Source organism: Halichoerus grypus, chromosome 8 (genome assembly GCF_964656455.1).
Source record: "Halichoerus grypus chromosome 8, mHalGry1.hap1.1, whole genome shotgun sequence".
Classification (NCBI taxonomy): Eukaryota; Metazoa; Chordata; class Mammalia; order Carnivora; family Phocidae; genus Halichoerus; species Halichoerus grypus.
Genome location: NC_135719.1, coordinates 125,859,127 through 125,872,375, shown reverse-complemented (window position 1 = coordinate 125,872,375; position 13,249 = coordinate 125,859,127). Strand labels below are relative to the sequence as shown.

The 13,249-nt window shown below is 54.9% G+C and overlaps 1 protein-coding gene across 3 annotated transcripts in view; it reads right to left on the bottom strand.

Moving 5' to 3' along the window:
- The window catches only part of JDP2 (Jun dimerization protein 2), a 38,116-nt gene extending 26,472 nt beyond the window's left edge, over positions 1–11,644 (bottom strand). Inside the window, exons 1-2 of one of the 3 annotated variants that reach the window (XM_078053978.1) lie at positions 11,503–11,644; positions 1,856–2,079 (exon numbers count right to left, since the gene is read on the bottom strand). In XM_078053978.1, coding sequence (XP_077910104.1) covers positions 1,856–2,056 — 201 coding nt within the window. In that variant the 5' untranslated portion in view covers positions 2,057–2,079; positions 11,503–11,644. Of the gene's footprint in view, positions 1–1,342; positions 1,538–1,855; positions 2,080–11,154; positions 11,299–11,502 lie in introns of those variants that run through there. The other 2 variants (XM_078053976.1, XM_078053977.1) reach the window with 2 other exon arrangements.
- Positions 11,645–13,249: the final 1,605 nt, after the last annotated feature.

Genomic DNA, 13,249 nt, shown 5'->3' with positions numbered 1-13,249 from the left:
CCAGGGCAAATCCCTGCTGGGCCAACCCCGGACCAAGGTACCTGACTCTTCATTGGTCCCACAGCCTCCGTGCCCCAGTGAAACTGCTCAGCTGCTGGTTTTAAATGGCAATTATACTGTGGAACGACCCAGAAACGGATGCTTTCAAGTTATGAGCCTGGGAAAGGGAATAGCAAAAGACCAAAGACAAGGGCCCTCCGTAAAGAAAACAGAGCACTAAAAAAGCCAGGAAGTGCTATTAACAGCACGTTGATTTATCAACTCAGAAGAATATAATTACCGTCACCTTTCATCTCCTACTTAACAGTCTTTAATGGGCACCTACAATGCACCTCATCCAGGTGTCCCCAGTGCAAACATCTGCAGTGGGAGCCAGGCAGTTGAGGTAAATGGAGGCAGCTTGTGGTAACAAAAGCAAAACCAACAGTGTAAACAAAACCAAGGACAATAGGGAGGTGTGTGGGCCTGTGGCAAACTGGAGGGAGGAAACAGGTGAGGGGGGCTCTCAATCCCATGTGGCTGTGGCCAGGCCACAACAGGGTACAGTGTGACCAGATCGCCCAAGTTTTTAATCAAAGATTAAAATCCAAATTTTCAGGTGAAATGTTGGTTCAGGTTTCTTTTAAAACACTGTGCGGGCCAAACAAAACACATCTGAGAGCCAGATCCAGCCCACAAACGGCCAGTTTGTCACCCCTGACCAAGCCCCCAGCAGCCCCTCTTTGCAATTTGGTGGCACTCCTGGGGATTGGGGGTGGGGGGGGCAGAGCAGAAGCTGTATAATAAACCCAATGCAGTACCCAGACACCTTTCCCCACTCAAGAGTCCCTCTTGCCTGAATGTCCAGCCCTCTGAGCTCCATGCTGCAGGATGGACCCACATCCAGGCGCACCTTTGCCTATGAGCGAGCTCCTATGCTTCGCGTTGCCCCCGTCCTCCCCCCATCCCCACCGCTCTCGGCCTCCCACTGCTGTCCCCTTCTCCCTTCTAGGTCGGCAGCTATTCTGTCAGGCCTTGGAAAAAATGGCCCTGCTGGGCACCTCACTGGGGCAGGTCTTTGGACAAACTGCCACCCCTGGGGAAGTGGCTGGGGGAGTGCACAGCACTGAGGCTCACCCACGCTGAGGACTTCTGCTTCTCACCAGTCCCCAGGGAAATGCTACTCTTCTGCAAGGAAGGCTCATGGGAGCTGCAGCCTCCAGGGACCCAAGGAGGGAGTGCTTCACATGCAGGTCCTCTACAAACATCATCTAAAGCAGATGGTGCTGCGGGACCGCCTCCATGCCCGTCTCTGGCAGCTGCCGGGGCAGGGATGCCACACCACCCTTCCCCCAGTGCCTACCTTCAGCTCCAGCCTGGGGCCAAGAGGGGTAGAGGCAATGATGTGCCTCACAATAATAATTTTGAAAGGTAATCCATGATTGGCATTCTCTTGTATAGTTTCCAAAGCATGTGCATGTGTCCACAATCTCCCCTGATCCTCCCAACAGCCCAGAGAGACCACCAGTATATTATTATTCATTATTGTTATTATTAATCACTCTTCCTTTGCCCCTGGAAGAACCAGACACAGGTTCAGCATCCTGCCCTAGCCCAGAGCTTCTCAAACTTTAACATGTCCATGAACCCTCCGGGAGAGATTGTTAAAATGCAGATTCTGATGCAGAAGTTTCTGGAGCGGGGCCCGAGACGCTGCATCTCTAACGAGCTGTACGGTGACATAGATTCTACTGGTCCTCAGACCCCACGCAGAACAGCAATGCTGAGGTCACTTGGCGAATGTGGGGCTAGAGCTGGGGCTGTAACCCAGGCATCCTACCCTTGGAGTCCACTTAGAGGAACAAGGCTTGCTCACCTCACTTTTCACGGGTTGGGGCCTCTTGCCCAGTTTCACCTCCAGGAAGTGCAAGGGGGCGATCATGGCCCCAATGTTGCGGATGTCGGCGTATTTCAGCTCCTCTGCAGTCAGAGCTGAGCTGGGGAGTCCGGTCAGGGGGCCGAGCCCTGGCAGAGAGCCCGCAGTCACGGAAGGGTCTGGAATCTGCCCAGGCATCATAGCAGGAGGAGCGGCAGCCCAGCCTAGAGTGGGTGCGAGAAGATCGGGACACGGGCCGTCAGCCAGGTGAGGGGTTCCGTGAGGGGCTTAAGCCCCCATGCCTTGCTGGGGCCTCTTCCTTTCTTTCACTAATGTTCCCCTGAACCCCTTCCCCACCCAGTTGCTCCTCTTGCCCTTCCATCCATTCTGTTATAGAGAAGAACTCTGATCAATTAATGCCCAGCAGTTATTCTTGGCACTGAAGGCAAGGCTTAACCCAAGCACAGGCCACATTGATTCGGTATGTGCTATGTGCTCGGCGCTGCGGGAATCCTTCCAGTAGCCCCACGAGACGGAGTCAGACCCATTACACAGACGAGGAAGCCAAGGCTTAGAAAGAGAACTCGCTCAAGATTGTGCACGGTTAAAACTGGAGTAGCCGGGATTTAAACTGCACCATGCTGCCTCCGAAGAAAGCGGGTTACAACGGTGGCGTCTCAGGCCCCTTCGCACCTGATTGAGAGGGAGCTATTTCTGCTAGGGCACGGTGCCTCCCCTCAAATCACACATCCCGTTCTGCATACTTGTTAAGACACCCTGAATACGAAATGAAGCAAATCGAAGTTCAAGGTAAGCGTGTGTGTGAGTGTGTGCATCTGGCGTCTATGGGGAAGACAGAGAGGCAAAGATGAAATGCATTAGCTTGTGCTTTCCCAGCGGAGCAAGGGATCAGAAAAGTCCTCCCCATCTCTTCATTCTCAAAGCAAACACATATTCTGGCTCTGCCAGACCCAGAAGGTGTGCAAAGGAAGACAGATTCAGGCATGAAAGAAAGAGAAGTTAGACAGGTCAACACCAGAGAACTCATTCCTTCTCCCTACAGGGAGAAGCTGGTGGATAAGAAATGGTCACTTCGAGACACAGGTGGTAGTGAAGAAAGCATGTCTGCCAAGAAAGCCAGACTCATCTGGTCCCTTAGAGGACTCGTATCTATCCATCCATCCATTCACCCTTCCAATTGTTGACCACCTATGAGCCAGGAGTCACTGAGAATATGGAGATCAGATGTGTACAGCCTTGTAAGGCACATTTTAGTACAGAGCTGCTCCTGGATTCCAGTCCTGCAAAAGGGAACTTCTCTCCCTTCCTACCTCTCTGCATAGGGCCATAAAATCAAAACCTCGACTGTCCTGGAAATCCTGGGGGAGCTCTGTCCTACCCTTCTACCTCTATCAGTCTCTTCCATGGAGAAGGATGTATTTGGTGAGATAGGGGAGATGTGACATCCATTGGACCGCACTTCCCTGCTGGGCAGAATTCATGTTCTCCTATGGCCATGCTGTCTTGGGCTCATTGCCTCCCATAAGAGTGGCCCTGGGGGGTAATCCACAACTGTCTGTCCCCATCCAGGCTGCCAGGTCTAGAGTACAGGACAGGGGCCCACTAGGGAGGCCCTGTCGGCCACAAGCACACACCATGTTCTCCATCTCTGTTCTCTTTTAAAGGTGAAATTTCCTTCCCCATCCAACCCTATATCCCTTTCTCAACAGGTTCTGCACTCTGAGGGGAAAAGCATGTGAGGGATTTGCACCCTTGAACCACAAAGACTTCCCCTGGACATCACTTTCCTTGAAGAAAGGTGCATGTGAGTGGATGATGGACCTGCCATTTCGCCCTCAGCACCCCAGCGCACCTGCCTATGAAGCCGTTTGCAGAGAGCTCCTTGCCGGGCACCCAAGTTCACATTTGGTACCCCAGGCCCTATGTTTGTGCTCCACCTGCTCTGCCTCCCACACCCAGCCCCTCGCCCCTCCTTAGCACCTAGTGTCCCCCGGGCCATCTCAGAAAAGGATCTGAGACTCATTCACATCAAGTCATCGTCTTAGAGCTGGAGGAGGCCCTGTGCTTATCTAAACCACATCCTCATTTTGCACATGAGGAAATTAAAGCTCAGAGGGGTGAAATGACTTGCCCAAGGTCACACAGAGGAAAAGCCAGGGCTGGACTCCTGGTCCCTGGATTTTAGAACCAGAGCTTTCTCACCCTGCCCTTTTTGTTTCCCCTCCTGGGGTTCAAGAGATATATATGCAGATATTAATGACCTTTTAATGGTGGACTTTGAGACACCAGCCCCTAGTGGAGGATCACTCTCTTGCACCAAGGACCCTCTACTCTGCCTTCCACGCAGATCCAGGTTTAGGAAGTTCCCTGAACAACCCATGGTAGGCTGGGTGGGAGCCCAGACATGGACATGGCCCCTGAGACATCTTGTATGCAGTGGGTCAAGGTGTTGTGACCCTCCCTAAGCCTGAACTGGACTGAAGGCACCCCGCCACCCTCCAGAGCCAGGCCTGCGATGCAGAGAGGGCTGCAGGTTTCCACACCAGAAGGTGGCTCTGGGGCCGAGTGGATGAGCTGCATATATCCTGGGGCCTCCCCCAGGGAGAATGAGAAAGGGGCCAATGGAAGGATTCCTTCCTAGGTGGCAAAATAAATGATGCCTGGGCCCAGCTATAGGTACACCTGGCAGGCAGAGGGGAGTGATTTCAGGCTACCTGAGCCAAACTGACATCTCCTTTCCAGGAGAGGAGAAAAACTTACAAAATGCCCTCTGCCAGACCTGAACTCATGCCACGAGGAGTCAGTGACCCCCCGCGCCCCCCCACCAAAAGGATGCTTGAGCTAGTCAAAACAGATGGGTAATGGGAGGCGGGGAAACGCCCCGTGCCTGGTGTTTCAGCTGGACACAAACCCCTAACGGGATGGAGGCACCACACCCCTGCTATGCAGTCAAGCAAGAATACAGAGCAAAATCTCCTCCTTCGCCAGAAGCCCCCGAACCTTCTTGTACTGTAAGGGCCAATTCCTACGGGGCAAAATGTGCCATGTGGGCACTCAGCAAGCATATGGGTGATTTCAAGGGGGAAGCAGCAGTCATGGCTAGTTGCTGCCCCATGGAACCCCAGTGCCTAGCATCATTTCTGGCACAGAAAGGGTAATCAACAAATACTTGTTGAATTAATAAATAAAAATGAATGAATGAACAAGTGATAAAAAAAATTCATGGTGGAGCAAAAATCAGAGAGTGGGGTAAGGATCTGTCTCTGGGAGTTTAGATGCTCGTTATCCACCTTCAGATTATTTGTTCCCACAGTAGACCCCAAGAAAAATACTCCAGCGGCTTCTGTATGCTTCCCTGCCTAAGCCATCTCAGAAAGATGGAAGCCAGACCCTGCTCTATTCCGGGAATGATAGGCTCTGCTTGCAGCTTCTGTTTATTTTCATACAGACAGTATAAATGACACACTAACAAATGATCCCAAAATATAATGGATGCTTTGCTACTGTGGAACCCCCTCAGAGGGGTAACCGCCCCCTGGGAGCAGCAGCCCCATAAATTCTTGCCATTCCTGCTCCCCTGTGAACCCATCCCAATGGCAAGCCTCACTTGGAGGATCAGACACCAGGCTTTCCTCTGCAGAAGTAAAAATCCCCCTCTCTTTCCTGCCCCCCCGCACCCCCCCCCCCCCCCGGCAAGGGCACCCCTAACTGCTCAGATACAAACCACAAAGTCCTTAACACATGCCATTCCTAGGAGACAATCCCAACAGCTGACATTCACCAGTGCGAAGTCATCCTAAACGGCTCTGGGGGGGGAGGGGGGGCGGGGGGGCAGAAGATGGAGGGGCTAGAGCGGCTGCCTTTCATAACCGGGTCCTCATTAACTGGAAAGAGCTGGCTGACAAGCCAAGGTTGAAAGGCAACTTTGGTGATTTGAAAAATAAAACCATTTGATGTGATTTAGGGATCTATAAAAATGGGGGAGGGGGGCAGTGGCAGGGAACCTATAACAGCCAGGAGGAATTTACCCACTTCAAGGAAGACATAGGAAAGATGACAAGAGGTGAAATCATCTCCCAAACTGCTTCTTCCATACGGAAACAATTTAGGAGGAAAAGGAGAGCTATGCACTAAAAGCTTTAGGGGTAGAACCCAGAGATTTTTCCCTTCAGGGCCCAGGAGGTTGGAAAGGAAGATAAACACCCTCCATGTCTCCATTAGTAACTGGGATGCATAAATAAAGAGCAAGCTCTATATGTTGGCAGAAGACCAAAACTGGCAAATGGGGCTTGACCTCAAAAGACAGGCCCAGAATCCAAGAAGATTTGGGCAATTTGGGACATTGACCAGGAACAACTTGGAAACTAGCCAATGAAGAAAAACTGGGTAATGCACAGATCCGAGATGAGACTGACAAGTAAGGCACGAATAAGACAGAAAGCATTCGGGAGGTCACAGCGGACCCTAAGCTGCTCTGGAGCCTAAGATTTTGGGAGGCTTAATGCAGCTCCCTAAAAGCGGGCTTGGAGAAGATAGGGACCAGATGGGTCCAAGAGGCAAGAACCTAAAACAAAGATCCGACAGCTTGTATCTCCCTGTTCTGACTTCCTCGGGGGCTTGTGGGCACACAGTTTGGGGCACTGCCTTATACAAGCAGAAGAAAAGCCACAGTACACTTCAATTCCAGATATCGGGTCCCATTGGAAGATACTAAGATGAAGAATCATTTCAGCCCAAAGAAGGAAAGGTAGAGTTTCCCCCTCTTATTTTCTTCTCTTGTGTACTGTATGTAACTCTGTAAGATATAGTTTTTTAATGGAAATACCTACAAATAAATAACAGTCTTGCTGTGATAGGTCAAGCTTGTACAGGGCTATTCTTGTTAGAAAGTGCCCATTAATCGTCTTCTTCATCTAGAATGGCAAAGACAGATTAAAAGGGGGGGGGTAGGTTAAGAGAAAGTTAGGATCTGCATCATGAACTCTCTGTCCACAGAAATAAAAGTTTAAGGGAGGCTCTAAAGTCCCTGGGCCTCTTTGGGAAGGCCAGCCCCCCTCCAGGCAAACAGCTGGCCTGGGCTGGCACCGGGAACCAGGAATGGGTGTGTAAAGAGTGCAAAAGGCCTGAGGCCGCAAGGGTCAGCACTAAGAGAAAGTGGAGGTGAGTGGGGGCAGGTCAAGGAGCAAGGCTGCTCACGGTCAGGGCCCAGGAACACTAGTGGGATTACAGAGCAGGTAGCCAGCAACTGAGAATCAGCATGACGGGGTGGGAGGTCTTGGGAGCCACAGCCTGGAGGAAAATGGGAGGGGGGTGGGGGGACAGAAGTCCATGGGCAGGAAGGGGTGAAGGGTGGCAGACAGAAAGGTGCCAGGCCAGTGATCACAAAACAGAGTATTAACTACCGTGAATCTCAGTGACTTAACTACCAAACCTGTTCTTGGAGCTAAGGAATCATCTGGAATGATCTCACTCCTGGAATCTGAAATGAGGTGGGTAAAACAGCTTCCAAAAGATAAGACAATCCAGAAGGCAAGGGGCAAAGGAATGGAGAAATCTCGAAGACTGAGAACAGGGGCGTGGCCCCAGTGTGGTACAGAGTAGGAGCTTTGGAGCCCAATCATCTGAAGGTGAATCCAAGCTCTGCCCCTTCCTAGCTGTGTGACACTGGGCGAATTCCCTAACCTCTCCACAGCTCACTTTCCTCAGCTGTAAAGTGGGAATAATAATGTTATTTGCCCTGTAAGGCTGAGAAGAGGATTAAATTAGTTAATACTTGGAAAGTACCTGGAGCAGCGCCTGCACCCGGTGAGCGTGAAGTCAGTGCAGCCACGAAGACCTTCCTTCCTGGAGGGACACTAGTGCTGGATGACCCCTTGACCTCCCTTCCGCACGGTTCCCACCTAGCACTGATCTCCCTTTCCTAGGACTGTGAAGAGGATTCTTCCCCAGAGGGTTCTCTGCTGTCCCACTTTCCAGCTGTGAACCCTAAGGCGGCAAGACCATCCTGCATCCAGGCCGTTACTGCAGAAGAGAAACAAAGGATGCTAGATGAGGGGCGCCTGCGTGGCTCAGTGAGTTAAGCAGCTGCCTTCGGCTCAGGCCATGATCCCAGGGTCCTGGGATCGAGCCCCGTGTCGGGCTCCCTGCTCAGCGGGGAGCCTGCTTCTCTTTCTCCCTCTGCCACTCCCCCTACTTGTGCTCTCTCCTGGGCTCGCTCTCTCAAGTAAATAAATAAAATCTTTAAAAAAAAAAAAAAGGATGCCAGATCAGCGCTGGGTACAAAGGTGCAGAAATGAGGCCCAGCACCTGACCTTTGCCTTGGTTTCTCCGAAGGTTTCCTCCCTCTGCCAGAACACAGCTGCATAGATCACTGGCAACAAGACACCACCAGGATCTTCCACCCTGAAGCAGCGGGCCAGCATCTCCTATATCCCTGCACTGCTTAGAAGGGGTCAGTCCTTACCTCCTCCCAAGAAGAGAATGAGGGGTGGCAGGATCAGGAGAAGCCACCCGCGTGACACACTGGCATGCAAGATCCTTGCATGGCCATCCCAGCCACAGAAGAAACTGGAACCTCTCCCCCCACCCCAGAAAGATTCTTCCCCGGAGACCAGAGAAATGTTTTTGATAAGGGCCTGCCTGTAAACACAGCTTTCTCCCCTGCCTAACGTAGGTGCTCAATAAATACACATTAAGGCATTTCTGCCAAGGTCCTTATCCCAAACAGTGAAGAGCTGGGAAGGTGCTACCATTGGACAGCTTTCCCTCTTCTCTTCCCACCTCACCCTAGCTCCACTCATTGGTGTCTGTAGTTCATCGTATGGTACATAACACGGACATGCACATACTGTGTGGCAAATTCTTGGCCCTTTGAAAAAAATGCCATTGGCCAGCTCTAGCTTTGGAAATCGAGCTCCACAAATGGAATCCCACGGGCTGCAGCATGAAAACAGACTAAAAAATAATAATAATACAAAAAAAAAAAAAAAAAAACCCACCCCAGAACAGTAGGCTCTGGCCGGGCCTCCCACAGCCAGCAATGAGTGTAAAGAAACAGACTGAAAATTCCAACCTTGGGTCGCTAAGGCATTTGTCTCTGCTGAGCTTCGAGAGGCCAAACCACACACATGCACAAGAGTGCACACACGCGCGCGAGCGCGCGCACACACATACACACACACACACAGGCACACAGAGCTTGGCAGACCGTAAGTTCCAGAGCTGGTAACACAAGCCACGGAACCGACTGCCAAGACAAGCAACAGAACGAGCCAGGCCCAGTTTCATTGGCCACCATACGCTGCATATGGCCCGGGACGCAGCCAAAACAGTGTTCTCACCCTCCTCAAAGGCATAGGAGACCCTCTGTTTTCAAACACACCTCCACAGAGCCTTAATTAAAGGAAAATGGAAAAATAATGTGTCTGCTGCCCCCCCCCCCCGCCTATATAGGTCTGCGCACACACATACCCATACACACTCACTCTATTTTTCTCTTCCTCCCATTTCAGTTTCAAACATAATTCATTCACATGGAAAAAAAGCAAACTGCATCCTGCAGCAGAAAAGCAGAAAAGAATGTAGCTTGCCCTCAGCCCTGGCTCTGGTTGCTCAAGTTGGGCTGGGGCAGAATGAATACAGAGCAGGCCAACCTGGAATCGCACGGGCCCCCCTCTTCCAGAGCCGGGCTGGAAACAGAGACACGGGTGTGAGAGGCGGCCCACCGCAACACCAGCAGCCCCACGACAGACGGCCCGGAGAGCCTGGCCCTTCCCATCCTGCCAAGGATTCTGCAGGTTGGAAAAGATGCCCACAGGTCCTGCAAACAGGTGGGGGGGACAGCAGACCTGGTGGCTGCAAAAGCTAGGCACTAAGTGAGAAGAGAGATCCTCATCCAAATCCTTCCTTAGGGGACACTTAGCACTTACCAACACATCTCCTTGGAGGTTGCTGCAACCAACCTAGGAGGAAAGGCAGAGGCCTCAACGCCCATGCCTTCCAACAGCCCTTCAAATCTCACAGCACCCAGCTCTTCAGGAAGATTCTGGAGTGCTGGCAGCTCTGAACCAAAGCCAAAGAAGAAGAGGAACAGAAGAGTCTTTGAGAAATCTGTCCTCCCTATTCTGAACAAGGCAAAACCTTCACCAGCCAGAGGCACGAGAATAGATCTTGCTTCTCTTCTTTGGTCCTCAGGTTTATATAAAAATCAGAGCCATGCTCACACCTGATACCTGGTTAAACTCTCCCCTAGAAACCTGCAAAGGAAGATAAGGCATCCATTCAAGCTGCAGCCAGATTTGCTGGAAAGATGAAAGCAATGGGAGGTGTTTTTAAAAACCCTCAGGGGAGGGAGGTGGAGGGGGGGAAGGGAGATGATCTGGGAACACAGTTGGTAGCAAGGGCTTAAAGGACAAGCGGGCACCCCATCGTGGTTCAAAGCTTCAGATCAGATGCTCCTCAAAGTAAGACCCTGAGGGGAGTCCACCAAGATTTAGACCTGGGTACACACGCCCACACAGTCTGCAAGCCCTTTTTTTGAGAGACAGACCTGAGCACATCTGCCCTGAGCACATGTGGTCAGGTCATAGCCGGCCGGCCTGGACTTAGACTGTCGGGAGAGCCTTACACTGAGCAAGGGTCAGGCAACGTTGCAGCTGGACCTGAGCCAAGGGGTCAGTTGAGTTCCTCTTCCCAGCCGCTCCAGCCGCAAGGATGGCCCATCCATCCCTGCGGAAGAGCCAAGGCCTCCCATCTTCCCAGCTCCTCCCACTGACCCAGGCAAAGCCTGGGTCTGCCACCCCAGGGTCCGGCGATCCAGGCCCTGTGGCCCAATCCCTCAACCTCCTTTGAGGGGCGGGGCAGAAGAGAGTCTCCTAAACTGGGCTGGGCGGGAGAGGAGGAGCAGGTTACCTAGAGGAGCAGGCTTGCCTCCTTATGTAACCTGGCTTGGGAGCCAGGGGGAGCCCACAGGGGAGCCCACAGGGGACCCGGGCCGCCGCCTCCCCCCCGCCCCGCCCGTTCCCAGCCCAGTACCCCGGGGCAATGGCCCTGAGAGAAGCCCTCTCCATTGGATCGAGAGCCCCAGCGCTTCTTCAGGTCCTCTGAGAGCCGCGCTCCCTCCCAGCGAGGGGGGTGGGGGCCGGCACGACTTGCCAGCAGGTCCCTGTCATCCCTCCACCACCAGCACCCTGCACCTCCCTGGCCTTTCGGCCTCCATCCCCACCTCCACCGCCCGTCTTCCCCCACCCTCCCCCCGGGGCAGTTTTCTCCCCACTCACCCGCGTTCCCCGCCGCCCGAGGGGAGCACCTCCCTGCAAACGGACTGGGGAGGAGAGCGCGGGAGGGAGGCGGAGGGAGCGCCCCGGCTGCCCCGGGAGCGGACGGAGCCTACCGTCCCAGGGCGGGAACCAAAGGGCAAGCCACCGGCTCCCCGGCGTCCGGCCGGCGGGGCCCCGGGCTGCAGCGCCCCCCGCCGGGACAGGCTCGCTGGCCCCGGGGGCTGCGGGAGCCTCCCCGCCTCGGCCCGCGCGGGGGCGGCCGTCCCAGGTGCCCGCGGCCGGCGCGCCCCTCCCGCCCCTCCCGCCCCGCCCCGCCCGGCGCCCCCCGGCGCGCGCCCTCGCACCCACCGTGCACAAGCCGCGGGCGGAGGCGGCGCCCCCGGGGCCGGGGCCCGGCTGCGGGCGCCGTGCCCACGCAGCGCCGCTGCCGCCCGGCCGCCGAGCTCCGCCCGGTGCCCAGGCCCGTCCCGGCCCGGGAGCCGCCGCGGCGCCAGCCCCGCCGCCGCTGCAGCGTCCGCCGCCGCCAGCGCCCCCCGTCGCGGCCGCCGAGCGTCCCTCCCGCAGGCTGTGGCGGGCGGCGGGACGGGTTGCATCAGCCCCGGCTATATAGCGGCCCCTGGGCGGCGGGGAGGGGTCGGGAATGCGGAACCCGCCGAGCTGCCAGCTCCAGACGTCAGAGGGGGACGGGAGAGGAAGGGAAGGAGGGGACAGGGAGGAGGGGGTGTGGATCCGGCGCCTCACACCCACTGACCTTCACCTCCCCCCGCCGCCCCGGGCGCCCTCCTCCCGCCGCTCGTCGCGCTCCTCTCCCCGCAGGGGCAGCGGCGGCCCCGGCTCCCGCGCGTCCCCCGGCGCCCACCCCGCGGGGAAGCAGGACGCGGCGGGCGGTTATGTAAGGGCATCCCCGCGCACGGCCGCTTCCACCCCGAGACCCGGGCCGCCGCTCGGGAGCGGGAAGGGAGAAGGCGCGGCGGGACGAGCCCCAAAGCTCCCGGAGGCATCCGCAGCCTGCGTGGAACCATCTTCCTCAGGCCTTAGAGCTTCCCCCCAGACCGAGAGGGGATCTCAGCACGTTTTCATCCTTGGACACTGCATGCCTGAGGGAGTGAGGGAAGGATCTCGCGAGCCGCTTTTATTTTTCCGTGGAGAGGATGGGCGGAGGATTGCCCCCACCTACTAGCCCACCTGGCCACCGCGGGCGCCCTTCGGCCCCGGGTGGCTCGCTGCAGGGGGCTGCCCTCCTCTGGGGCTGCGGCCAGAGCCCACCGCTTTCTCTGGGGACAGGCTGACCCCTGGGCTTTCTGTCCCACTCCAGCAGGCTTCTTTCGGCTCAGGGACACTCCCGTGAGCAGACCCAGCCCTCAGCCGACCCCAAATGGCCTCTTCTTCCCCATTAGGACTTCCACTGCCAACATACTCCCACCTTTCATCCTCCTCGAGTGGTAGATGGTTAATGGCGACTCCAGAGGAAATGTGCCCTCCAGTATGTAAAGGCACAGAGACACAGAGCCCTCCTGCACACATGTGGCTCCCGAGGCCTTGTCACCCTGGTTGGCATCTCCTACCTCCAGACCCCCTGGGTGCCCAGCCTACCTTTCTGCCTAAGCCAGATAGGAGTGACAGTGTTTATATTCGGTAACCTTCAGCCTCCTTCCCAGAGTGATGTCAGGTCATCACCCAGAGAAGAAAGGAAGTGAAAGAAAAAGTTCATGCCTTCTTGGAGCGCAGATGCTCAGAGTGAAAGAAACAACAAGACTTGAGACAGATGGGAGCAGATGAGCAAAACCGAATGAGCCTGTCTCTTCAGCGTGAGTACAGTCAGGTTTTATTCTCCTTACTTCCCATTACGGTGGAATCTTTCTGGATGACAGGACTGGTCTTACCAGGGAACGGCGGATCAAGCACCCATGACACTGACTGACCGGGTTCACCTTCACCATCAGCTCTCTCCCTCAAAACATTGAAGTGAGCAAGTAAAAACAAAGTAAGGTCCTCAAGGAATATACAATGGAAAATGAGTAGTAATCTGATAGTCTTGTGGAAGAACAGGACTCTGAGCCCCAGAAAGGCCAACTACACCTTTACTACAGCATAA